The 22,922-nt window shown below is 32.8% G+C and overlaps 1 protein-coding gene across 1 annotated transcript in view; it reads right to left on the bottom strand.

Annotated features, from left to right (window-relative positions):
* Positions 1 to 22,922, bottom strand: part of myom1b (myomesin 1b) — a 66,430-nt gene that overhangs the window by 13,839 nt on the left and 29,669 nt on the right. The window contains exons 9-26 of the mRNA XM_073835594.1: positions 22,072 to 22,268; positions 21,940 to 21,993; positions 21,669 to 21,793; positions 20,301 to 20,484; positions 18,260 to 18,434; positions 17,549 to 17,670; positions 13,090 to 13,286; positions 12,876 to 13,002; positions 10,531 to 10,715; positions 8,192 to 8,306; positions 7,479 to 7,635; positions 5,996 to 6,102; positions 5,855 to 5,899; positions 3,892 to 4,028; positions 3,639 to 3,783; positions 3,495 to 3,554; positions 1,129 to 1,196; positions 935 to 1,048 (exon numbers count right to left, since the gene is read on the bottom strand). Coding sequence (XP_073691695.1) covers positions 935 to 1,048; positions 1,129 to 1,196; positions 3,495 to 3,554; positions 3,639 to 3,783; positions 3,892 to 4,028; positions 5,855 to 5,899; positions 5,996 to 6,102; positions 7,479 to 7,635; positions 8,192 to 8,306; positions 10,531 to 10,715; positions 12,876 to 13,002; positions 13,090 to 13,286; positions 17,549 to 17,670; positions 18,260 to 18,434; positions 20,301 to 20,484; positions 21,669 to 21,793; positions 21,940 to 21,993; positions 22,072 to 22,268 — 2,314 coding nt within the window. The remainder of the gene's footprint in view (positions 1 to 934; positions 1,049 to 1,128; positions 1,197 to 3,494; positions 3,555 to 3,638; positions 3,784 to 3,891; positions 4,029 to 5,854; positions 5,900 to 5,995; positions 6,103 to 7,478; positions 7,636 to 8,191; positions 8,307 to 10,530; positions 10,716 to 12,875; positions 13,003 to 13,089; positions 13,287 to 17,548; positions 17,671 to 18,259; positions 18,435 to 20,300; positions 20,485 to 21,668; positions 21,794 to 21,939; positions 21,994 to 22,071; positions 22,269 to 22,922) is intronic.

The following is a 22,922-nucleotide window of genomic DNA, read 5'->3' as shown; positions in this document are numbered from 1 at the left end:
GACCACAAAACCAGTCATAAGTTTAAATTTTTCAATATTGAGATTCATATAAATAAATATGCGTTTTCCATTGATGTATGGTTTGTTAGGATAGGAATATTTTTTCAAGTTACAACTATTAGAATATCTGAAATCTGAGGGTGCAAAAAATTAAAATATTGAAATATTAAAGTTGTCCGTATGAATTTTTTTGCAATGCATATTATCAATTAAAAATTAAGTTTTGATATATATTTGAGTAAGAAATGTACAAAATATCTCATGTAACATGATCTTTACTTATACGCGCCGGCTGTTGTGAACGCGCTCAATACAGTTGAACGTTGCAGTGGATCAGAGGTAAATAATGATATAAATATAGTTCAGTTTCTTGCACAGACCGATCGTTTTGTGTCTTAACACCTCAATGTATCGTCACGAGCCGCAGGGTTTAATCTGATTTTGTCTGTGTAGTTTTTTTTTGACTCTCAAAGATTTGGTGGCCATTGACTTCCATTATACACTGCAAAAAAATGCTTTTCTTACTTAGATTTTTTGTCTTGTTTCCAGCCAAAATATCTAAAAGTTCTTAAATCAAGAAGGATTTCCTAGATGAATAAAATTTTTTTTTCTTGTTTTCAAAAAAACAAGCCAAAATTAAGTGAGTGTTTAGCAGATTATTTTGCTTGTTTCAAGCAAAAACACACTTAATTTTGAGTAGTTTTTTCTGAAAACAAGAAAACAATTTTGATTTAAGACTTTTTTGATACTTTGGCTGGAAACAAGACACAAAATCTAAGTAAGAAGAGCATTTTTTGCAGTGTATGACTGACAGACTGCAACGGTTTGAGTTAAAAATCTTTGTTTGTGTTCTGCTGAAGAAATAAAGTTGTCGACTGCATTTTTTATGTTTGAGGAGTAATATCTGGGTAATAACGTGTGAAACGCTGCTTACCTGAGCGATCTCCAAGGTCAACATTCCTTCAGAGAAATCCAGTTTCTCATTGACCTTAATCTCTCGTCCATCTTTATACCACAGCGCCACAGAGTCTTTCTTCATATTAGCAACCTGCATCACAGATCAATATGTCACTAATAACGAAACACTACAGTTGAACTAGAGCGTTTATAATCAGAAATACGGCTCACCTTACACTTCAGTCTGACACAGCACTCCGGTGTGACTTCATAACCAAGATACTCCACGAAGTGTGGACCTTACAGTGCATAGACAGCATGATTAATGAACAAACACATCTGAAATTAAGTACTACAATACTACTTTTTTACAGTATAGTGTGTACGCTATGCACAGTATTTCGAAATGCAGATGTAAGGTATTTTCTATGAATGTGCAAGACTTGGTAGGTGCAGTAAATAACTAGAAGAATAACAAAGTAACAATTAAACAATAAAATATTATTAATAAACTTCCAGTTTGCAATATCAAGCCATTATAGTACATCTAGATGTATGAATATTTGCCAAAATGTGCATTATTAAATTAATAGCATAGTTCTGTACATTTTTTAATTATTCATAATATTCCTGAACATGCTCAGGACAGTTGGACATTGTAAATAATGATATAAATACTGTTCAGTTTTTCAATATAAAGTCACAAGCAATGTATCCTCATAAATTATTCATATAATTCATTCACAAATTATTCATCATATTTTTTTTTTACTTCAATTTTAGTTACACTTTTTAACAACGATTTTATCATTTTTATTTTGAAAAACAATGTCTATGTAGGTTTTATTTAGTTTATATTTATTAGTTTTAGTTTATTTCATTTTAGTTAAGTAAAACAGGTTGAACTAAACAGAAATGAGAAATATTGCTTTGGGAACTAGCTGAAGTTTATAGACCAACTCAGAGTGGTGGCAAAAAAACGCTGGTAACAAGTAAAGGTAAATGGATAAAATCTACAGAATATGAGAAAAAAATAAATATTTTTGTGCCTTTTGATGTCAAAATCAAAATGCAAATCGTTTTTATAGAATACTCTCGTCAAAGATGCCATTTGAAGCTAAACACAGATGTTTAAATGATGATACTATGAATGAAAACCGCTATGATAGCTCAACTTTTAAAGCATAATTTTGATTTAAATAGCAGGTCTAGGGGCTCATAGGAGATGCATTGTATTAGCCCTATAGTTACAGCATAAAATATTATTTAAACCTATTACTATTAACATTTTTTCACATAACATTTATTTATTTCACCTCACAATTCTGACTTGTTTTCTCACAAATGCAAGTTTATATCTCCTAACTGGACATCATAACTCAATTTAACTCAAAACTAGTGAGTTTGTCAGTTCTGAGGGGGAAAAGGCCAGAAGTATGGGATATAAACTCCTATTCTGAGTTGTTTTTCCTTATTAGAACTGTGTAATATAATCTTAGAATTGCAAGAATAAAGAAAGAACTTTGAAATAAAATCAAATTGGCCTATTTTTTATTCTTTTATTCTATGACACCCGAAAACCATCATTTTCTGCCACCAGATAAAAAATAAATAAATAAAATTTCTTTACGACTGAAGAAAGAAAGACATGAACATTTTGGATGACAAGGGGGTGAGTGCATTATCTGTAAATTTTTGTTCTGGAAATGAACTAATCCTTTAAATCCAATCTATTTTGTACCATATCCTATTTTGTGTAATTCTCGTGTAATTCTCTAATTACCATAAACATTTTTCCCAGGATTTCTGCAATCATGATGCATGCGCATCCAGACTGTTTACAAACCTATAATTGTTTATTTACAAGTTAATTTCAAGTAGTGGAAGTGGAAATGTTTGTTTTTATGTTTTTTTGTTGTAAACAATAACAACCTTTCTTCTGATTGGATCAATCATCGTTGAGGTGGTTGTAAAAATGGCAATAAATGCACAACAGTGACCTCACTTACCAAAAAGCCTACAATCAAACTACTGTGTTTTCCAGAATGTAAATTGTATTTTTTATATTAGGAAATGTGCTGTGATTTATATTCCAAAATGCAAGCACACAAAACATGCACATATTTGAATTAGGACCGAATAAGACTCAAATTTGCAGTTTTGACCCAATATGACTTATTTTATAATAATAAGGTAATTAGACTAATAGTCAATTCACATCAAGGTCCAGTTGCATCAACTGCATAAATGAAACCTAAGCCTAAGTTACAGTTCATGCAATTCTAAATATTTGACTATTGCACCATTAAGCTTAGTTGAAATTTTGGTAAAAACTAAATATTTTAGTGAATAAAGCATCCAACCATGCAGATTTCCTGAATTACATCATTGTAAAAGAGCATGATCTTTACTTATTATCCTAATGATTTTTGGCATAAAAGAAAAATTGATCATTTTGACCCATGCAATGTATTTTTGGCTATTACTACCAATATACCCATGCTGCCTAAGACTGATTTTGTGGTCCAGGGTCATTATTGCATTCACATGCATTTTTTAATTATACTGCTGTGCATTTGCTGTGCATATAATCGTACCTTGCTTTCTTATCCATTCTTTCTTCTGGAACTCTGATTCCTTCTGTAACTGCTTGAACACTGAAGGAAATGAGACGCTGTTATTGATTCACACTCTATACAAGAGATGCATATATGTATGTGTCTATGGATGTTCAGATGTACCATCTCCGATCAGCACTAGACTGGACTGATTAGTGGCTTTGCCGTCCTGAAGCTGGAAAGTAAACGTTCCCTCGTCCTCTTTGCCCAGAGACTCCATGAACATCTCAATGATGCCAGTGTTTTTATCAAAGTTCATCTTGTATTTCTGCAACAGAGAAAACCGTCAGCGCAGAAGCGAGCCAAAGGTCTACTTCCAGTCAGTAGCACGTGTAATGCTTCATGTGCTGTGTGTTTGTTTTTGTGTTCCTCTAACCTCTCCCTGGTGGATCACATTGTCATTGAAGACGTATTCAACTTTTCCATTGGCAGAGATCTTTTCAGCCTGCAACCAGAAGCGAACTCTGCCCTTCTCCAGCAGCTCCACGGCCAGCTCTGTCTTCAGAGGGATGACTGGACAGGAGGGATGAAAAGTTTAATAGGACTTTAAGTACAATAGCACAAAACATCAATTCAGTCCTGAATGATGTACATTACACTGGAGACTTATGAAGGAATGGGAGTACTTAACTTTAATAATTACACTCTGTTTTTGTACTGAAACACACGTTTTAACCAGGCATGATGCAACTGATAAAGTGACAAGCAATACATCTTTCATTTTAACCAAAGGATGTCATGTGACACAAGATTTTGCCACTCCAAAGATCCTGTTTGTAAAATCAGTCAAAAGTTTTTGAACAGTAAGAAGTGAGTGTCATCTGCTCACCAAGCCTGCATTTATTTAATCCAGTGCAGCAAAAATGGTCAAATGATGAAATATAGGTTTTTATTTAAAATAAGTGTTTTATATTTGAATATATTTTAAATTTAGAATTTTTAGCATCATTACTCCAGTCACATGATCCTTCAGAAATCATTCTAATATTCTGATTTGCTGCTCAAAAACATTTATTAAGTAGTAGAATATTTTCTTTGAGTTTCTTTGCTGAATAAAAAGTACAGAAGAACAGCATTTATCTAAAAAGAAAACTTTTTTAACATTATAAATGTCTTCATCATCACTTTTGATCAATTTAAAGCATCCTTGCTAAATAAAAGTATTCATTTCTATAATTTCTTTACCAAAATAATACTGACTCCAAGCTTTTGAATGGTATAGTGTATAATGTTATAAAATAATGTTGCTTTTATTTCTGATAAATGCTGATATTTGTATCTTTCTTTTTATCAAAAAAATCCTGAAAAGAAAATGTACTCAATTGTTCTAAATATTGAAAATAATAATAATAATAAATGTTTCTTAAACAGAAAATCCGCATATTAGAGTGATTTCTTAAGAATCACGTGACACTGAAGACTGATGCTAAAAAAATTCAGCTTTGATCACAGAAATAAATTACGTTTTAAAATATATTAAAATAGAAAACATTTATTTTAAACAGTAAAAATATTTCACAATATTACTGTTTTTTCTGTATTTTGGATCAAATAAACGCAGGCTTGGTGAGCAGAAAAGACTTAATTATTTTTGTTGGTTCACAATAAATAGCTTTCATTTATAGGACAGAAACATTATTGGATAGTACACATTTTTTTAAATAAATTTAATAGAACTCATTTTGGTGAGAAATAGGTGTTTAATTTTGTCAAAGAATTATATGTATTTTTAAAAAACTGCACTTGCAGATAATATAAGTTTAATGAAACAAAAGACCACTTAAGTGTACTTAAAGAGCAACACTTATGACCATTTCAAGTACACTTAAAAAGTGTACTTTGTAATAATGCCAAATTAACACTTTTATTTTAAAGTACTATTAATAGTGCTTTATTTTAAATCATTATGGTTTAATAGTCATTTCTTGTGCTTTATAGAAGTACGCTTATTTTGATGTGTTGACTAACTAAAGCAGAAGTGAAGTACTTGATTATAATTTTAACTGTAGTGTGAGTCTTTGTTATTACATTTAAAGTTAATATATTTTAAATTTACTAAATTGCAACTTCATTATGTGTAATTACAGTAAATTGTATATCAGTTAATGTAAAGATGTACTTACTTAAGTGGCTTCTCTAAGCACTCTAAAGTAAAGCTTTTAATATAAATTGAAATATAATACATTTTCATTTAGTTGCAATTAACATGCAATTAAGTGTCCTAAAACATTACGTTCACTTACGTGCATCTTTTTAAAATACTTAATATACAAAAAAGCAGAGGATAGAGCAAGTTTGAAGAATGTTTGAAGAGTGCACATGATGTGATGTTGACTCACTGGGGAATTTGTGGTCATGGCTGATCTTCAGGAGTTCTTTAAGAGCTGTCAGGAACAGAACAGAGAAGTAGTCAGAATCAATATCCGGCGTTGACTTAGTAAATTCAAACAAATAACAAATGAAAAGGTCAATTGACTTACTTTCCTCAGAGAGGGTGTAGCTGGCAGAGGCTCCATCGGTATGTGTCACAAAACAAGAGTAGATACCCAAGTCTTCTTCTGAAGGCGTTTTAAAGATGGCTTTGGACCTACAGAGCAGTATCAAAGAATTACTGCAAACTTTTTTTGTGAATATATTTTTGTAAATATTCAACATGAGGTTTTTAGATATGATTGACCAGAAGGTACACAAGTTGGTTTGAAGGGATAGTTCAACCAAAAATACAAAGTCTGTCATCCTTTACTCAACCTCATATCTTTTCAAACGCTTATCTTTGAAACAAAAAAATAGGATATTGTTATTTTTCTCATGTGTTTCTGTCCATGCATTAAAATTCTCAAACAGAAGCTCAATCATGCATGCGTATTTAAGCCATATTGCTCCGTTTACCAAATTTAAGTGCTCTATGTATGTGGAACGATCAATATTAATATGTGAATGAAAGCCTAGATTAAATCTATTCACTAAATAAAATGAGAGAAACAACATTTAACACCATGAACCAACCAAATCGTATTAAATGCACACTTCAAATGATAAAAGTATAGTTTAAAAACGAAACTTGCAGATAATATGATATTAATGAAATGAAAAGCTCACTTAAGGGGAGACACTGCAGGCAAAAATAGTTTTTCATGCACCTGTCAAGTTTGAGATTTTGGGCTTTTTGGTGTTTCATAAAGTGTTTTTTTTTTTCAAACTAGTGGAAAGAAAACACCCCAAAGACACTGTTAAGTGTTTCTTTTATAGCACTTTATCTATTTGTGTCAATAGATTTCAATTACAATACATATTTTAAAAGTCTTTCTAAAAATTAGTTTTTTTCTCCTACACTGAGCCATAAATCTCCACTTCAGTAACACTTACACACCAGACTTTACATTTTTATTCCTGGCTATACTCTGAAGGTTTTTACAGAGGGATTTGTTCATATATAATTTGCTTGATTTTATAAATTTCATTCCCCCCAAAAATTGTAAAAAAAAATGTTAAATGACAACATTAAACTAACCCATTAAACTATAATAATTAGTCTTTTAACAAAAACACACACTGCAAAAAATGCTTTTCTTATTTAGATTTTTTGTCTTGTTTCCAGCCAAAATATCTAAAAATAATTCAATTAAGAAGGATTTTCTAGAGTAGTAAATTTTTTTTTCTTGTTTTCAGAAAAAAAAAATGTCGAAATGAAGTGAGTTTTTTCTTAATTCAAGCTAAATAATCTTTCAATGGGGTAAGAAAAAAAATCTTATTTCAAACAGAAAACAAGATTATTTTTCTTACCCCATTGGCAGATTATTTTGCTTATTTCAAGCAAAAACACACTTAATTTTTTTAACTTAAAGTTTTTTTTTTACTTGTCTAGAAAAATTTTAAGATCTTTTAGATATTTTGGCTGCAAGCAAGACAAAAAATCTAAGCAAGACAGGCATTTTTTTCAGTGCATCTCACATACATACTTACTTGTTACCCTTGGTCTCTAAGGTCATGCGGTCAGGTTCTGTCATTTCCTCATAGTTCTTGGACCAGACGAATTTGGAGTCAGCGGTGAGGTCAGAGCACTCAAAATTCAGTGAAATGACGCCATCATCATCAACATTCACAACTATTTCATTAGTACCTGTGAAAAAGAAATGGCTTGTAAGCTTTTGTGTTGAGAGTAGATACGTCTTGTTGATTTTGGTTTGTTTAGGGGTTAACCTGGAATTCTAAACAGATTCTTCACTTCCAAAAGCATCCATGGTAAAGATTACACGTTTGTGTTGTTTTGTCCTTCCTGTTCACTCACATACACCCGCATATGGTTTTGTTCAACATATACTCTGAATCAAGTTCAGCATGGTCTGCTTCAGCTTAAAGTCAACAGTATTTACAATTTTCTCAGAGTGAAACAGGATATTCAATGGAAAAATGGCAGAATGATTTTATGCATCAGGAATTGATTGGGTCATGAAAAGAAGTCTCAACAGAACCTGTGTTTGGAGGATTAGGGGTTGAAAACGAGATGAAATGGTGTCATCTGATACAGTTAGTTCAAGTTATTTGAAGAAAGATCATGAAGAATTATTATTATTAATTGTTCACAAGAAGGATCATTTTCACTTTGATTTCAATCTTTGATTTTTTTGCAGTACACTAAAATGTTATTGGAAAAATTCTCTAGTTGAGTTTAGTACCTGGTTTAGTCACTGCCTCAACTGCTTCTGTTGGATCTGATGCTTTTCCTACACCAGCCTTGTTCTGAGCGCGCACACGGAAAACATACGTCTCCCCCTCTTTCAGATTCTTGATCTAGAATGAGAGAAACAACATTTAATACCATAAACCAACCAAATCGTATTAAATACACACTTGAGTACTTTAAATCTTAAAAGTATAGTTTAAAAACTGCACTTGCAGATAATAGAATATTAGTGAAATAAAAGGTCACTTAAGTAAACTTTTAAAAAGTGCACTTTGTAATACTCTTAAAAACAAAAATTGTAAACTACATTTTGAGTTATGTTTTAATAATCTTTTGTGTAAGTTCTACTTAAGTCAAAAACAAAAACATTCAGCTTATTGAACTTAATATAAATTTTAACTAAAATTATTTGTATTTTATTGCAATAAGCATGCAGTTAAATGTTGGAAAAACATTACTTTCAGTTCGCACTTAAGTATATTCACACTTAAGTACTCTTTTAAAATGTATGCCTTTATAAGTGAATATTGATGAAATAAAAGGTCACTTAAGAAAGTTAAGTTCTCAACACACTTGAGTACACTTTAAAAAAGTGCACTTTGTAGTACTGTAAAAAGTTGTAAACTACATTTTGAGTTATTTTGTTTTAATAATCTTCGTTTTGCTCATTTTGGCATACAATGCTACAGTACATGTAAAGATTACGGTAAATATTCAATGTACTAAATTGCAGTTATCGTTTCAAATGTGTATTCACAAATATATTTAAATACTTGACATACAAGTTTCAATAGAAATGATGTTAAAGTATGTTTTAGTTTATTATAATTGCCTGTAAGTTCATTCAACAGTACTTTTAACCATATTTAAATAAAATAGAATTATGAAATTACATGTAAAAATGTACTTAAGCCCTACTTAAGTACATCTTTACAGTTTGTAATGACTTTAAAGTATACTTTTGTCTGCCATAAATGCCTTATCGTTATCAAAGACAATAAAAGTAATTATGAAATGACATATTCTTAAGTTCTACTTAAGTCAAAAGCACTAACATTCTGCTAACAGCACTTAATATAAATTTTAACTATAATTATTTTTATTTCATTGCAATTAGGATGTAGTTAAGTGTCCAAAAATATTACTTTCAGTTCACACTAAAGTATATTCACACTTAAGTTAAAATAAAGTATAAGTAAAGTAAAAGTAAGAGTACATAAGTGCATTTTTTTCCACAAGGGTCACATTTACTGTAATAAGCTTTACAGCAGTGGAAAGTAAAAAATTGACCAAAGAAAATAGGATAAATAAAATTATGAAATTACATATAAAGATGTACTTAAGTCCTACTTAAGTATATCTTTATATGTCATTTTATAATTACTTCTGACTTTAAAGTATACTTTTGTTTACCATAAATGCTTTACTATTATCATTACATTCTGCTACACTTTAACCATATTACAAAGACAATAGAAGTAATTATGAAATTATGTATTCTTATGTTCTAATTAAGTCAAAAACACTAACATTCAGCTAACTGCACTTAATATCAATTTGAACTATAATTAATTTTCATTTAATTGCAATTAACTTGCAATTAAGTGTCCGAAAACATTACTTTCAGTTCACACTGAAGTATATTACTACTTTTAAAAGAGTACTTAAGTGTACTTTTTTCAAAAGGGTCACATTTACTGTAAGTAAGCTTTACAGCTGTGGAAAGTAAAAAAATAGACCAAAAGTGCTTTAACCATATTTTAAAGAAAATAGAAGTAATTATGAAATTACATATATAAAGATGTACTTAAGTCCTACTTAAGTACATCTTTACAGCTTGTAATGACTTTAAAGTATACTTTTGTCTACCACTAATGCTTTAACATTATTATTACATTTAGCTGTACTTTAACCATATATCAAAAGAAAATAGAAGTAATCATAACATTAAAAAAGAGCACTTAAGTGTACTTTTTTCACAAGGGTCACATTCACTGTAAGTAAGCTTTACAGCTGTGAAATATAAAAAATTTGACCAACAGTACTTTAACTATTATGAAATTACATATAAAGATGTACTTAAGTCCTACTTGATTGTGTTAAAAGCACTCTAAGTATCTTTAATACAAACTTAAACTATATTTTCATTTGAATCGCAATTAACATGCAGATAAGTGTCCAAAATCATTACACTGAGTTTGCACTTAAGTATATCCTTTTAAATTATTTCCATAATAAGTACTCATTTTAAAATAGTACTTCTTTTTCTCTATGCCAATGTCACAACCCTTAAGAAACCCACTACCTCACAGCTTTCTTATGCATACAAACCTTCATGAATGTCTTGTCAGTAGCTTTCTCATTGACTCCTCTCCACATCTCAAAGTCTGCGTCAGCCTCTTTGATATCAATGTAGTATCCATTGACAGGATCACGACCCTGGTAGACAGGCGATTTCCAGAGCAAAACCAGAGAGTCCTTACGCACCTCCTGCACTTGGAGGTCATGGGGTGGTCCTAAAAACAAGTTTTTAATGTATAGGATTTCAGACAGAGCTGATATGATAAAGAGAAAATGTTCTGTACTTCGTCACCAAAAACATAATGTAACATAAGTTGACTCCTGTGAATGTAACACAAAGCAAGACTGGATGAAAGATTATATTTAAATAAATTTAATGATTGTTATTCGATTTAAGTTAGATATAATATAAATACTGTTTTCAGAATTCTGGGGGATATTTACATATTTACACTGCAAAAACTACAGTGTATTTTAATCTATTGGAATTATAACAGTCATATTGGTTGTTTTATGTTCAAAAAGGTGTAGGTTTTTTTTTTGTATCTGTTGGAATCTGTAGGAACCTTAAAAATTGGTTAAAAATCCTTTTTTACTAAGGTTTGCAGATTATCACAGTGTTTAGTATCCCTTTAGTGAAAAAGAATGTTGCTTAATTGCATTTAAAATCTTAAAATAAAATATATTTAAAAAAACTGCACTTGCAGATAATATAATTTCACTGAAATAAAGGGCCACATACATGTACTTTATTGAGAGACACTTTCAAGTTTTGTTTCTCAACACACTTAAGTACACTTTAATTACACTTAAGTATTGTGCTCTTAAATTATAGCTTGCAACGACTAACATTTTGGGCCACTTATGTGTACTTAACGAGAGACACATTCACAAGTGTTTCTCAAAACACTTTAGTACACTTTACGTACACTTAAGTATTGTGCACTTAAATTATAGTTTGAAATGACATTGTGGTATATTTTTATTTACCATAAATGCTTGTCATTAAATTCAACTGTACTTTAACCATATTTCAAAGACAATATGTGACCCTGGACCACAAAACCAGTCTTAAGTCGCTGGGGTATATTTGTAGCAATAGCCAAAAATACATTGTATGGGTCAAAATTTTGGATTTTTCTTTTATGTCAAAAATCATTAGGAAATTAAGTAAAGATCATGTTCCATGAAGATTTTTTGTAAAATTCCTACTATAAATATATCAAAATGTAATTTTTGATTAGTAATATGCATTGTTAAGAACCTAATTTGGAGAACTTTAAAGGTGATTTTCTCAGTATTTTGACTTTTTTGCCCCCTCAGATTCCTGATATTCAAATAGATGTATCTCGGCCAAATATTGTCCCATCCTAACAAACCATACATCAATAGAAAGCTTATTTATTGAGCTGTCATATGATGTATATATCTCAGTTTTTAAAAATTTAACCTTATGACTGGTTTTGTGGTCCAGGGTCACATATAAGTAATTGAAATTAGATATACTTAAGTTCTACTTAAGCGGGGCAAAAAAACTTAAGCATTCAGCTGCACAAACTGCACTTAATATAATTTTTAACTTTAATTAATTTTCATTTAATTGCAATTAGCATGGAATTAAATAATTCCTACTTAAAGCATATTCACACTTAAAGGAGTAGTTCACTTCCAGAACAAAAATGCACAGATAATGTACTCACCTCATTGTCATCCAAGATGTTCATGTCTTTCTTTCTTCACTCATAAAGAAATTGTTTTTTTGAGGAAAACATTTGAGGTTTTCTCTCCATAAAGTGGTGCCCCCGAGTTTGAAACTTACAAAATGCTATTTTTCAAAAGGCTCTAAATGATCTTATCCAAGGAAAAATGCTCTTATCTAGCAAAACGATCAGTTTTATTTTTTTATTACAATTTATATACTCAAACACTCGTCTTGTCTTTCTGTGAGCTCTGTGTATTGCAGACGAACATTAAAGAGGTTAAAAAAGAGAGGTTAAAGAGTATATAAACAGATTTTTATTTGGAAAATAACCGATCGTTTCCCTAGATAAAACCCTTCTTCCTCGGCTGGCATCGTTTAAGGACCTTTGAAGCTGCATTTAAACTGCATTTTGGAAGTTCAAACTCGGGGGGACCATAGAAGTCCACCATATGGAGAGAAATCCTGAAACATAATTTCTTTATGACTGAAGAAAGAATGACATGAACAACTTGGATGGCAAGGGGGTGAGTAAATCATCTGTGCATTTTTGTTATGGAAGTGAACTTCTCCTTTAAGTACTATTTTAAGTACTTTTTTTAAAAAAGTGTACTTAAGTGTGATTTTTTTCAAGGGTCACATTTATTTTAAGTAAGCTGTGGAAAGTAAAACCTACCCGGTACAGCAATAGTCCATTCCTCACACTTGAATGTCTCACTGGGCATAGATGGGATGCCCACACCAGCCATATTGGCAGCACGTACCTGGAACTGGTACAGCATGTTTTCCTTCAGCTCTGAAACCTAGACAGAAAGGCAAGGTTGGAGGTCACAAATTGACCACCTCATGGACTATTATTTTGCTTGCAATTACACAAATGTCCTACTTACTCTATAAGCTCTCTCACTGACAGACTTAATATTCGCCTCGTGCCATTTTCCTGGGACTCCACCGATGACCTCACGGTAATCAACGAAGTAACCAGTGATGTCAGCGCCCCCAATGAAAGTGGGTTGCTTCCAGGCTAGTACCATTGAGTCCCGCACACACTCCAACACAGAGATCCCATAGGGTGGGGCGGGTGAAGCTGGCATAACAAAGTATGACAGTTAGGAGTGAGGCACAGTTGCGGTTTAAAGGAAACTTATGACAGACTGAACATGTACCAGTGTATGTGAATTAAATGATCCAAACCACACACAGAATTGTACAAATAAAGACCGACACTATGACATTGCAAAGGAGGGTATCATATAGTAGGGAGGTGTCCAGCATATTGCCAGTTGTGGCTAGTGGCATAAAACAAGCCAAAAAAGATCCCTTGATGCATTTGTGTGGATAGTGATGTTATTTGAGGGCTTAAAATGTCTGCAGCTGAGAAGACTTACCATATATTAATGATGCCCATTGGAAAAACCAGGTCATACCAGTTTAAGACACTCAAGATGGTTTTCGTAACATGGTAGTTTTTTCTAGTTCATGTCTATTAACGCATATTTACTGACATATTGCTCATGTCTTAATATTAAGCCTAAAATATGTTTTAATGTCACTATTGATGAGAATTGTCTGATTTTTGCATAATATCCGTTTTAAATGCAAAATATTTAAAGTGTATCTAAAGTATACTTGCAATAGTTCCACTTTAGCACAATCAAATATACTTAAGTATATCTTTAGTTGGACTTCAACACTGCTTAGGCACAATTAAAGTGCATTAAGTACATAATTAGTTGTTTCAGACTTATAATATACCTGTTTACTATACAAAAAGTACAATTGCAGGGAATTTTTATTAAGTACATAATATTTAAATGTATTTGTAGTGTACTTAGAATGAAATAAATGTATTTTAAATACATTTTAGTATAATTATTTTTCACTAGGGAGGTCTAACCAGTTTGGTCAGCCATCAAAAACTGGTTTAGCTGATAAACTATTCAACTTGGACAAGCAAGAAACCATTAGAAACTGGTTTTAGCTGGATTTTCCAATGTGGTTTACTTACTTGCTTGCATGTTGATACACTTTATGACCACAACAAGACTACAAAGTCAATAAAACAACTGCAATATGCTAATTTCATGAGAGAGGTCTTGTGTTGACCCTTGTGAAAAAGAAGTGCCTTAAAGAGAGAAACTTTCATGACGCACTTTCCTAACATACTTAAGTACACTTTGAAAAATGCACTTTGTAATAATATATATATATATATATATATAAGTTTTACATTAAAGTACATGTTTACACCATTTTAACTTTATAACTTGATGTTTTAATAATCTTTTGTTTTAAAAACACACTTAAGAACAATAAGTAAATGAAATAAGCACACTTATTTTAATGTGTTGACTTACATACGAAAGTAAAGTACTTAAGTATCATTTTAACTGTAGTGAATTATTCAACATTAGATTTAAATTTGAAGGCCTTGGACTAATCTAGGATTAGGTCTTAGTTAAGTTAGGACATTTAAGTACTTTTTATAAGTGTGCTTAGAAAAATAAAACATTACTGGTGTGCATCTTGAGACAAATCAAAGGCACTGATATATTGTAAGATCAATCAGTGCATTTTTATTTCAATTGAAACAGCACAGACTTACATTTTACTGTGGGGCTAGGCTTAAGCCTTGTCTGTGAAACCAGGGAAACATTTTTTAAATTTACTAAATTGCAACCTAATCCTTACAAATGTATTTTAGTTTACCATAAACGCTTGTATTCATTTAGCATATTTCATAAACAATAGAAGTAAGTATAAAAATGTTCTTAAGTCCTACTTAAGTGTGTCTACAAATCTTTTTTGACCTACTTAAGTGTATTAAATGTATTATAGTTTACATTTGCATTTAATATAAATGTAAAATATAATAAATGTTTATTTCATTGCAATTAACATGCAAATAAATGTCCAAAAGCATTACATTCAATTTTCACTTAAGTTAAGTTCTTTTAAATTATATTATTTCTGTAATTAGTACTGCTTTTTAAAAGATGAGTGTACTTCTTTTCCACAAGGGTCAATTTGACAATAATGAGCAAATACATGATTAAAGAGTGAACTGGAAAAACTGCAATACACTAAATAAGTGTTTGAGTGTATAAAAAGAAAGTGTGCAAAGAAATGAATTAATAATGAATGGGAAAAACAACAGGAAAGGAGAAAATGGAGAAACGTCAACTCTAAAGGGGGATGCCGACGGGTGACGATCCAGAGAGTTTTTTTTTCTCTCTCTTCTCACCTGAGCCTCTTCGTCCACTCTCTCGCTCTCCTGCTTTCTCTTGTTCCCGAGAAGAGTTTACTGAGGACTTACGACTCTCCGGCAATTCTATTGCCGACTCCTTTTGGACACAGTTGGGTTTTAACAATTCAGTGTTAGAGTTTGCAACCGGTTTAGCAGTTTCCCGGCTCCCAGCAGGTTCTGGTGCCTGCTGACTGGTTCTCTTACTCTGTTTGCCCTCAATTAATGCAGCTGGAAGGCCTTTGTGGCCAGCGTTTTGACCCCCTCCCTCAACCCTCTCGCTAACATTAGCTATGCGTGTTAGAGGCGTGTCAGCAGGGGAGTGAGGCGCCGCATGCCTGCCCACTCCGCAAGAGCTGTGCTGGGTTAGTCCGACCCCATTACCCCCCAACTCCAGAAACACACCATGAGGAATACCGCCCCCTAGAGGAGTTAGCAGAGAAAACAGCAAGAGAAAGCAGACATGAATACAATTCAAACACAATCACATTCAGAATGCTTCACATTTAAATACTTTAGTTTAACTATTCAAGTTCATCAAGTAGAAAACTTAAGCAGAAGCCTGTATGCATGCAAGAGGAAATCTACGTTGCTTTTTTATCATCATATATTATAGTTAAGAGGCAATGAAAACAAGCAATGAAACAGCAAGTTATTTTCAGGAGAAATGAGCAAAGGGAAATGAGATGATGCAGTTATTTAGTGTAGTTTATGCATTTTAATGTCACAAATGTGATTTGTGCTGAGCCTTTATAAAAATAAAAAAAAAGACACAACTTCACACTATAGTATAACATGAATGCACAAAAAAACTCAATGACAAACATTTTTTGTGCTTGGAAAAAAACTCTCAACAAAACAAAACAAGTCGCAGCATATGCATTTGATCAGCTAAGGATGGAAAAAAAAAAGAAATATATGTGACCCTGGACCACAAAAACTTAAGTCTTGAGTCACATGGGAATTTTTGTAGAAATAGCCAACAATACTGTACATTGCATGGGTCAAAATTATCGATTTTTCTTTTATGCCAAAAATAATTAGGATGTTAAGTAAAGATCATGTTCCGTGAAGATGTTTAGTAAATTTATTACCGTACATAAATCTAAATTTTAATTTTGGAATAGTAATATGCATTGCTAAGGTCTTCATTTGAACATCTTTAAAGGCGTTTTTCTCAATATTTAGATTTTTTGCACCCTCAGATTCTAGATTTTGTAACAGTTGTATTTTGGCTAAATACTGTCCTATCCTAACAAACATACATTAATGGAAAGGGTATTTATTCATCTTGTATAAATCTCAATTTACTGAAGAATTTACTGGTTAAATTATAAAAACTAAAACAATTGCGATAATACTAGTGTAGTGTAAAATAAAATGTGAGTCTTTAACTTTAATAAAAATACAATACTAATATTTATGGTTTATAACTAGTTTTATATATTAACCAACACTGCTTTTTACTCAATTCTGTTGCTGTTTTAAAAATAGTGTAACTTTTATAATAAGAAACTACTTTTGCCAATAAAAATGATTTTTTTAGATACTGCATTGCATTTTGTAATTTGTGCTGTTTCATGTTATATTGTGTTGTATTGTTGTATTTAATGTAAATCTATATGTATGCATTAAGTTTTTGTGCCAGAAAGTACTGCTTTGATTAGAAAAGGGTGTGCACTATAAAAGTGTGCTTCATAAAGGATGAGTAAGCATGACGTTCAACAGAAAGTCTCATGTTTGTTAAAGAGCATGACACATAAAGCATGAAAGACATGCAGAAGGGACAGATTTGAAAAGACTGAGGGAAGTGGGAAGGGGTGTACGTGGGAGAGTGGGTGAACTGGTTTTGTAGTCACCACTATGTTGGATCAGTTGTGACCCAAACTAGAGGAGGTCTACAAGTCCTGACCCCTGGGCTGGGAGAAATGCAGGGAGAGGAGCTGGAGTTTGATAGCTGTGGTCTTGACACTAACGTGTCGTACGGGACGTGTGGTAATGCGTAAGTCAAGTACAGTGATCAGAATTAAAAAGTGAAAGCTGGAAAAGTCAAATCATATTCTAAAGATCTTAGCAATGCCAATAAAAATTCATAAATGACTCACCAATAGCAGCTTTAACTGTAATGGCTTCTGATTCTTGAGAGAATTCACTGATTCCCGCAGCATTGACGGCTCTTACTCGGAAAACGTAACTCTCGCCTGTGGTCAAGCCATGACAGATAAACCTGCATGAACACATAAAGACAGATAATAAAGCTGAAAGTCTCACCCAAAAAGTTCAAGCATTTACAGCGGGGAAAATAAGTATTTGACACGTCAGCATTTTTATCAGTAAGGATATTTCTATTTTACTGACAAATCCCTCTGTAAAAACCTTCAGACTACAGACAGGAATAAAAAATGTCAAGTTTGGTGCGTGTAAGTGCTACTGAAGTGGAGATTTATGGCTCAGTGTAGGAGAAAGAACTCACAGCCTTTAAAAACATGTATTGTATTTGAAATCTACTGACACAAATAGATAAAGTGCTTTAAAAGCAACACTTAACAGTGTCTTTTGGGTGTTTTCTTTCCACTAGTCTGAAAAAATAATTTATGAAACAGCAAAAAGCCCAAAATCTCAAACTTGAAAGGTGCATGAAAAAAATGTTTTTGCCTGCAGTGTCTCCCCTTAATTATAAAATATAGAATATTACTTACTGAAATGTTGTATGAAAGCAATATCTCTTCGGAATAATGCGGTTGCACTGAATAATAGTCTGTGACAGTACTCTTGCTTGTGTGATTTATTTAATTACACTGTATGTTTCTTTATACCTTGTGCCTTTAACTGGTTTGTTGTTGCATGGCTCCCAAGTGTTGCTCCCTGAAATGCTGCTCTCAATGTAGTAGCCCACCAGCTCTTTAGCATCACGTGACGCTTCCCATGAAACCACTACAGATGTGTCTGTATTGCGGGTAGGAACCACACGGCCAGGGGCTGATGGGATATCTAGAGGCAGGTAATGAAAAAGTCAATTACACTATAACACATTATGCTATTGTAGACTTTATATTATATTCAGCCAATGTTTCTCTGCAATTATGTTGGTAAAAAATGTGACCCAGGACCACAAAACCAGTCATAATGGTCATTTTTTTTAATTGAGCCTTATACATCATCTGAAATATTATAATTATTGAGAAAATCACCTTTAAAGTTGTCCAAATGACATTCTTAGCAACGCATATTACTCAAAAATTACGTTTTGATACATTTACAGTAGAGAATTCACAAAATATCTTCATGGAATATGATCTTTACTTAAAGGAGAAGTTCACTTTCAGAATTATGTTTCTTGAGGAAAACATTTCAGGATTTCTCTCCATATAGTGGACTTCTATGGTGCCCCCAAGTTTGAACTTCCAAAATGCAGTTTAAATGCAGCTTCGAAGGGCTCTAAATGATCCCAGCTAAGGAAGAAGGGTCTTATCTAGTGAAATGGTCAGTTATTTTCTTAAAAAAAAAATGTGCAATTTATATACACTGCCTGGCCAAAAAAAAAAGTCGCCACCAAAAAAAAGGTCATACACTCTAATATTTAACTGGACCGCCTTTAGCTTTGATTACGGCATTGTTTCGATAAGCTTCTGCAATGTCCCAACATTTAGTTCCATCCAGTGTTGCATTAATTTTTCCTCAAGATCTTGCATTGATGATCGTAGAGTCAAAGCCTTCTCCAGCACATCCCAAAGATTCTCAGTGGGTTTAAGGTCTGGACTCTGTGGTGGCCAATCCATGTGTGAAAATGATGTCTCATGCTCCCTGAACCACTCTTTCACAATTTGAGCCCGATGAATCCTGGCATTATCATCTTGGAATATGCCCGTGCCATCAGGGAAGAAAAAATCCATTGATGGAATAACCAGGTCATTCAGTATATTCAGGAAGTCAGCTGACCTCATTCTTTGAGCACATACTGTTGCTGAACCTAGACCTGACCAACTGCAGCAACCCCAGATCATAGCATTTAGTTAAATCCAGGTGGCGACTTTTTTTTGGCCAGGCTGTGTCTTTTTTATCCTCAAATGCTCGTCTTGTCTAGCTCTGCGTCATCTTTGTGTATTCCGGTTCAAGAAAGGGTATGTCAAAAAACTCCCATCTCATTTTCTCCTCCAGCTTCAAAATCGTCCCCTACATCTTTGCTGCAGAAGTACCGACCCAGTGTTTACAAAGTGAACATGCAAAGAAGATAAAACGCCTTTTACCAAAAAAGGAAAACAGCGATGTAGTTCGATTTTGAAGTTGGAGAAGAAAATGAGATGGGAGTTTTTTGACATACCCTAACTGTATTGACCCGGATTACACAGAGTATATAATAAAAAGTATACAAATTGTAATTTTTTTTTTTTTAGAAAATAACCGATTGTTTTACTTGATAAGACCCTTCTTCCTCAGCTGGCATCATTTAGAGCCCTTTGAAGCTGCATTTAAACTGCATTTTGGAAGGTCAAACTCAGGGGCACCATAGAAGTCCACTATATAGAGAGAAATCCTGAAATGTTTCCCTCAAAAAACATAATTTCTTTACGACTGAAGAAAGAAAGACATGAACATCTTAATGAGTGAGTAAATTATTTGTAAATTTTTGTTCTGGTAGTGAACTTCTCCTTTAAAATCCTAATGATTTTTGTCATAAAATTGATCATTTTGACCCAAACAATGTATTTTTGCCTATTGCTACAAATATATCTGTGCAACTTAAAACTGGTTTTGTGGTCCAGGGTCACATATGACAACAACATAACAGTAGTATTAATACGACTAATAATCCTTGATCTTTGCTTTGTTAAGAGGCTGTTGTTGGATATATCATACCCAGCTTGTCTCCAACTGTAGTGGTTTCGGTCGGTTCTGATGGTTCACCAACACCGGCTGAGTTGCAGCAGCGGACGCGGAAGCGATAAGACTTTCCCTCGGCCAGATCAAAAAGAGCAAAACGTGGAGATTTGACTGGGATTTCAGTGTTGACTCGCTGCCAGCTGTCTGTGCCAGATACACACTACACACACAAACACACACACACTATTACTAAACCAAGTACAAATTTAAATAAGTGAGTATCAAATATGTGACCCTAGACCACAAAACCAGTCTTAAGTAGCACGTGCATATTTGTAGCAATAGCCAATAATACACTGTATGGGTCAAAATAATACATTTTTCTTTTATGCCCAAAATCATTAGGACTATTAATTAAAGACAGTGGTGCGATAACGCCAGTTTACGTAATAATATTACTTTTTCCAAGAAACTATAAAGTAACGCATTACTTTTTAAAATATCTGAGCTACTTTTTCAAATAAGTAACGCCAATTACTTTTTCCCTCCATTTATTGATTAAAAGCTCTCCTGTTTCCATGTTGAGAGAAATTGTGAGTAAGATGTCACTTTAGTTCTAGAATAAATGTGAACATGCATTAATTCATCTCACTCACAAAAGAACAGATCCAGTATTCCTCAAAATGAATAAAAACTGTGTCAATGCAAACCTGTAATAATTAAAAATGTTAAATAACACAAATATCCTTTATGTATTTAATCCCATTTTATTAACCGATGTCTTTGCTGCCGACCTTCGATGATCCAATTCATCCATACTAATAAGGAGAAATTAGATAATCTAACATTTGTTTTCCTTTTTTATTGCTGAAGAGTTGACATTTTTTCTTCTGCGGTCTACTGTACAGACGTCAATTACTTTTCTCTAAGCCAGAGGCTTTTGATGTAAAAAGGCTTTTACATTTGGCAAAAATCGAACTTTTTATATTAAAAACAAACAGGCAAGCCCTGCCCAGATTTAAAAAGTAACGTAATGTATTACTTTCCATAAAAAGTAACTAAGTAATGTAACATTGTAATGCATTACTTTTAAAAGTAATGTTCCATAAAGACACCGTAAATATATCAAAACGTAATTTTTGATCAGTAATATGGATAAGAATTTTATTTGGACAACTTTAAAGGTGATTTTCTCAATTTTTTTTATTTTTTTGCACCCTCATATTCCAGATATTCAAATAGTTGTATCTCAAAATGGTTCAATGGAAATGTTTTCTATTCAGCTTTCAAATTATGTATACATTTTAATTAAAGAAAATTGACTGGTTCACTGACTTATCACTGGTTTTGAGATCCAAGGTCACATATATAAATGCACTGGCAGTGGTTATGAAATTCTCATACCTTCTCCACGTAATACATAACCCCTTCATGGCCCTTTTCGCCTGGAGGCTTCCAGCTCAACACCACATAGTTTTTAGTGGCCTCAATGACGGCGAGATCCCGAGGTCTGCCAGGAACCACTCCCTCTACATGAATTGATATGGTTAGAAAAGAGAATACAGTACAAGGAATTGCATTTCATAGACATATAGATGTAAACTGGCCTTGATAGGATTTTTTATGAAGATGGGAACCTTAGAATAAAAGATCATTTTAAATTTTAATTGCTTACCCACAGGCTCCTCCTCAGTTACAATGATCTGTCCAGTCCAAGGAGCAGAGGGACCTATAGAAAGAAAGTATATTGTACTGCTTGTTTTTGTTCTTTCATTTTAGTGTATTTTCTGTGTTGATCTGGTTGTACCTTTTCTTGTGCGGTCTGCAGGGTCCATAGCAGCTACTGGTTCAGACACACGGGACGGATGGCTCATGCCCGCCTTATTCACCGCACGCACTCGAAACACATAGCTGCGTCCTTCCACAAGACCAGTTACAGGGAAACGGGCAAACTTCACCGGAGTGTCATTGCATTGTGCCCAGTGGGTCATGCCAACTTCACACCTGCAGGGGACAAAAGATGAGGTAAATACAGTTTAATGCACCATGAGATACAATCTGATGGGTTTCTATAGGTTTTAACAAGGTCATTTGAAAGTTTTAATTCTCCCTTCCACAAATGAATGCCTAAAAAGGCCTTAAAACGGCACAGAAATTCCTCAATTATTGTATTATTGCATTATATGTTGCATGCATGTTGCATGGTTTGTACTCTCTGCCATGTGCTCTAACATGTATATTGTATTTTTTAGATTATATGTACATATGAATGCACATATATAAATATACAAAAGGTAGAATTTTAAAATACAAATAAATACAATTATACGCGTATAATTGTATTTATTTGTATTTTTAAATTCTGCCTTTTGTATTAAATATTATCTGTTATAAGGGTCTAAGAAAAGTAACATGTGGCAGGATTTACAATAAAGCTGACTTTGACTTGACTTTGATGCATTGCAAATTAATGATAAAAAATAATATATTCCTCTGTAGTTTGTCTTGTTTTACAATATAAATATCTAAACATGCTTAAATAAAGATAAAGTTGCCTTTGACACAAATGCTTAAAACAAGAAGAAATATCTGTTCCCCCCCCCCCCCCCCGGTTGAATTAAGTTGATTTTTCTGAGGCTACTTTTTTACATAAACTCC

This window comes from Garra rufa, chromosome 3, assembly GCF_049309525.1.
Source record: "Garra rufa chromosome 3, GarRuf1.0, whole genome shotgun sequence".
In the NCBI taxonomy this organism is placed as follows: Eukaryota; Metazoa; Chordata; class Actinopteri; order Cypriniformes; family Cyprinidae; genus Garra; species Garra rufa.
The sequence above is the reverse complement of the archived record's forward strand: the minus strand, read 5'-3'. Positions and strand labels throughout refer to the sequence as shown.